The following is a 2500-nucleotide window of genomic DNA, read 5'->3' as shown; positions in this document are numbered from 1 at the left end:
CGCCCTCTGGCTCTGCCGCCCTCTGGCTCTGCCGCCCTCTGGCTCTGCCGCCCTCTGGCTCTGCCGCCCTCTGGCTCTGCCGCCCTCTGACTCTGCCGCCCTCTGACTCTGCCGCCCTCTGACTCTGCCGCCCTCTGACTCTGCCGCCCTCTGACTCTGCCGCCCTCTGACTCTGCCGCCCACTGACTCTGCCGCTCTCGGACTCTGCCGCTCTCTGACTCTGCCGCTCTCTGACTCTGCCGCCCTCGGACTCTGCCGCTCTCGGACTCTGCCGCTCTCGGACTCTGCCGCTCTCTGACTCTGCCGCTCTCTGACTCTGCCGCTCACTGACTCTGCCGCCCTCTGACTCTGCCGCTCTCGGACTCTGCCGCCCACTGACTCTGCCGCCCTCTGACTCTGCCGCTCTCTGACTCTGCCGCCCACTGACTCTGCCGCTCTCTGACTCTGCCGCCCTCTGACTCTGCCGCTCTCGGACTCTGCCGCTCTCGGACTCTGCCGCTCTCGGACTCTGCCGCTCTCGGACTCTGCCGCTCTCGGACTCTGCCGCTCTCTGACTCTGCCGCCCACTGACTCTGCCGCTCTCGGACTCTGCCGCTCTCGGACTCTGCCGCTCTCGGACTCTGCCGCTCTCTGACTCTGCCGCCCTCTGACTCTGCCGCCCACTGACTCTGCCGCTCTCGGACTCTGCCGCTCTCTGACTCTGCCGCTCTCTGACTCTGCCGCCCTCGGACTCTGCCGCTCTCGGACTCTGCCGCTCTCGGACTCTGCCGCTCTCGGACTCTGCCGCTCTCTGACTCTGCCGCTCACTGACTCTGCCGCCCTCTGACTCTGCCGCTCTCGGACTCTGCCGCCCACTGACTCTGCCGCCCTCTGACTCTGCCGCTCTCTGACTCTGCCGCCCACTGACTCTGCCGCTCTCTGACTCTGCCGCCCTCTGACTCTGCCGCTCTCGGACTCTGCCGCTCTCGGACTCTGCCGCTCTCGGACTCTGCCGCTCTCGGACTCTGCCGCTCTCGGACTCTGCCGCTCTCTGACTCTGCCGCTCTCTGACTCTGCCGCCCACTGACTCTGCCGCTCTCGGACTCTGCCGCTCTCGGACTCTGCCGCTCTCGGACTCTGCCGCTCTCTGACTCTGCCGCTCTCTGACTCTGCCGCTCTCTGACTCTGCCGCCCACTGACTCTGCCGCTCTCGGACTCTGCCGCTCTCTGACTCTGCCGCTCTCTGACTCTGCCGCTCTCTGACTCTGCCGCCCTCGGACTCTGCCGCTCTCGGACTCTGCCGCTCTCGGACTCTGCCGCTCTCGGACTCTGCCGCTCTCTGACTCTGCCGCTCTCTGACTCTGCCGCTCTCTGGCTCTGCCGCTCTCTGGCTCTGCCGCCCTCTGACTCTGCCGCTCTCTGGCTCTGCCGCTCTCTGGCTCTGCCGCCCTCTGACTCTGCCGCCCTCTGACTCTGCCGCTCTCTGACTCTGCCGCCCACTGACTCTGCCGCTCTCTGACTCTGCCGCCCTCTGACTCTGCCGCCCTCGGACTCTGCCGCTCTCGGACTCTGCCGCTCTCGGACTCTGCCGCTCTCGGACTCTGCCGCTCTCTGACTCTGCCGCTCTCTGACTCTGCCGCTCACTGACTCTGCCGCTCTCTGACCCTGCCGCTCTCTGACTCTGCCGCTCTCTGACTCTGCCGCTCTCGGACTCTGCCGCTCTCGGACTCTGCCGCTCTCTGCCTCTGCCGCTCTCTGGCTCTGCCGCTCTCTGACTCTGCCGCCCACGGACTCTGCCGCTCTCGGACTCTGCCGCTCTCGGACTCTGCCGCTCTCTGACTCTGCCGCTCTCTGACTCTGCCGCTCTCTGACTCTGCCGCTCTCTGACTCTGCCGCTCTCTGACTCTGCCGCTCTCGGACTCTGCCGCTCTCTGACTCTGCCGCTCTCTGACTCTGCCGCCCTCTGACTCTGCCGCTCTCTGACTCTGCCGCTCTGACTCTGCCGCTCTCTGACTCTGCCGCCCTCTGACTCTGCCACTCAGTGTGTGTAACCCCAGTGACTCCGCCCTCTAATGTCATGTCAGCCAATAGGGTGGCAGCAAACCTGAATGCACAATATGATTGACAGGCAGAGAGTGTTTTAAAACTCACAGTTTTCTGGTGGCGGGAAGGAATCCCACCATCTCCATGGCCAGCTGGAGTCTCTCGAAGTCATGCTTCAGATCTTCCCCCTCCACAGCGAAACAGTCCTGGCCACACACACACACACACACACACACACACACACCTCCGATTAATCACATGATCAAAATAAGCTTTAAATGAAGACATGAATCATTTGAAAAGCAGCTGAACGTGAGAGGAAAGCCGCAGCTCAGAAACAGAAGTGTGCAGAGGAAGTGATGCGGTGAGAGAGACAGGACTTCCTGTTGGCCCTAATAATAACTCATAATGATTCACATCTCTGGTTTTAGTGACTGGATCATTAATAATCGTGCGTTTTGTGTTGGTGTGATAAATT

At 63.0% G+C, this 2500-nt stretch overlaps 1 protein-coding gene across 1 annotated transcript in view; it reads right to left on the bottom strand.

Annotated features, from left to right (window-relative positions):
- The window catches only part of myo9ab (myosin IXAb), a 108277-nt gene that overhangs the window by 66491 nt on the left and 39286 nt on the right, over positions 1-2500 (bottom strand). Inside the window, 1 exon segment of the mRNA XM_077230968.1 lies at positions 2131-2228. Within this exon segment, the coding sequence (XP_077087083.1) occupies positions 2131-2228 (98 nt within the window).

This window comes from Siphateles boraxobius, unplaced genomic scaffold (assembly GCF_051911475.1).
Source record: "Siphateles boraxobius isolate OS27281-9 unplaced genomic scaffold, OSU_SipBor_1 158, whole genome shotgun sequence".
NCBI lineage: Eukaryota > Metazoa > Chordata > Actinopteri > Cypriniformes > Leuciscidae > Siphateles > Siphateles boraxobius.
This window is presented reverse-complemented; position numbering and strand designations above follow the sequence as displayed.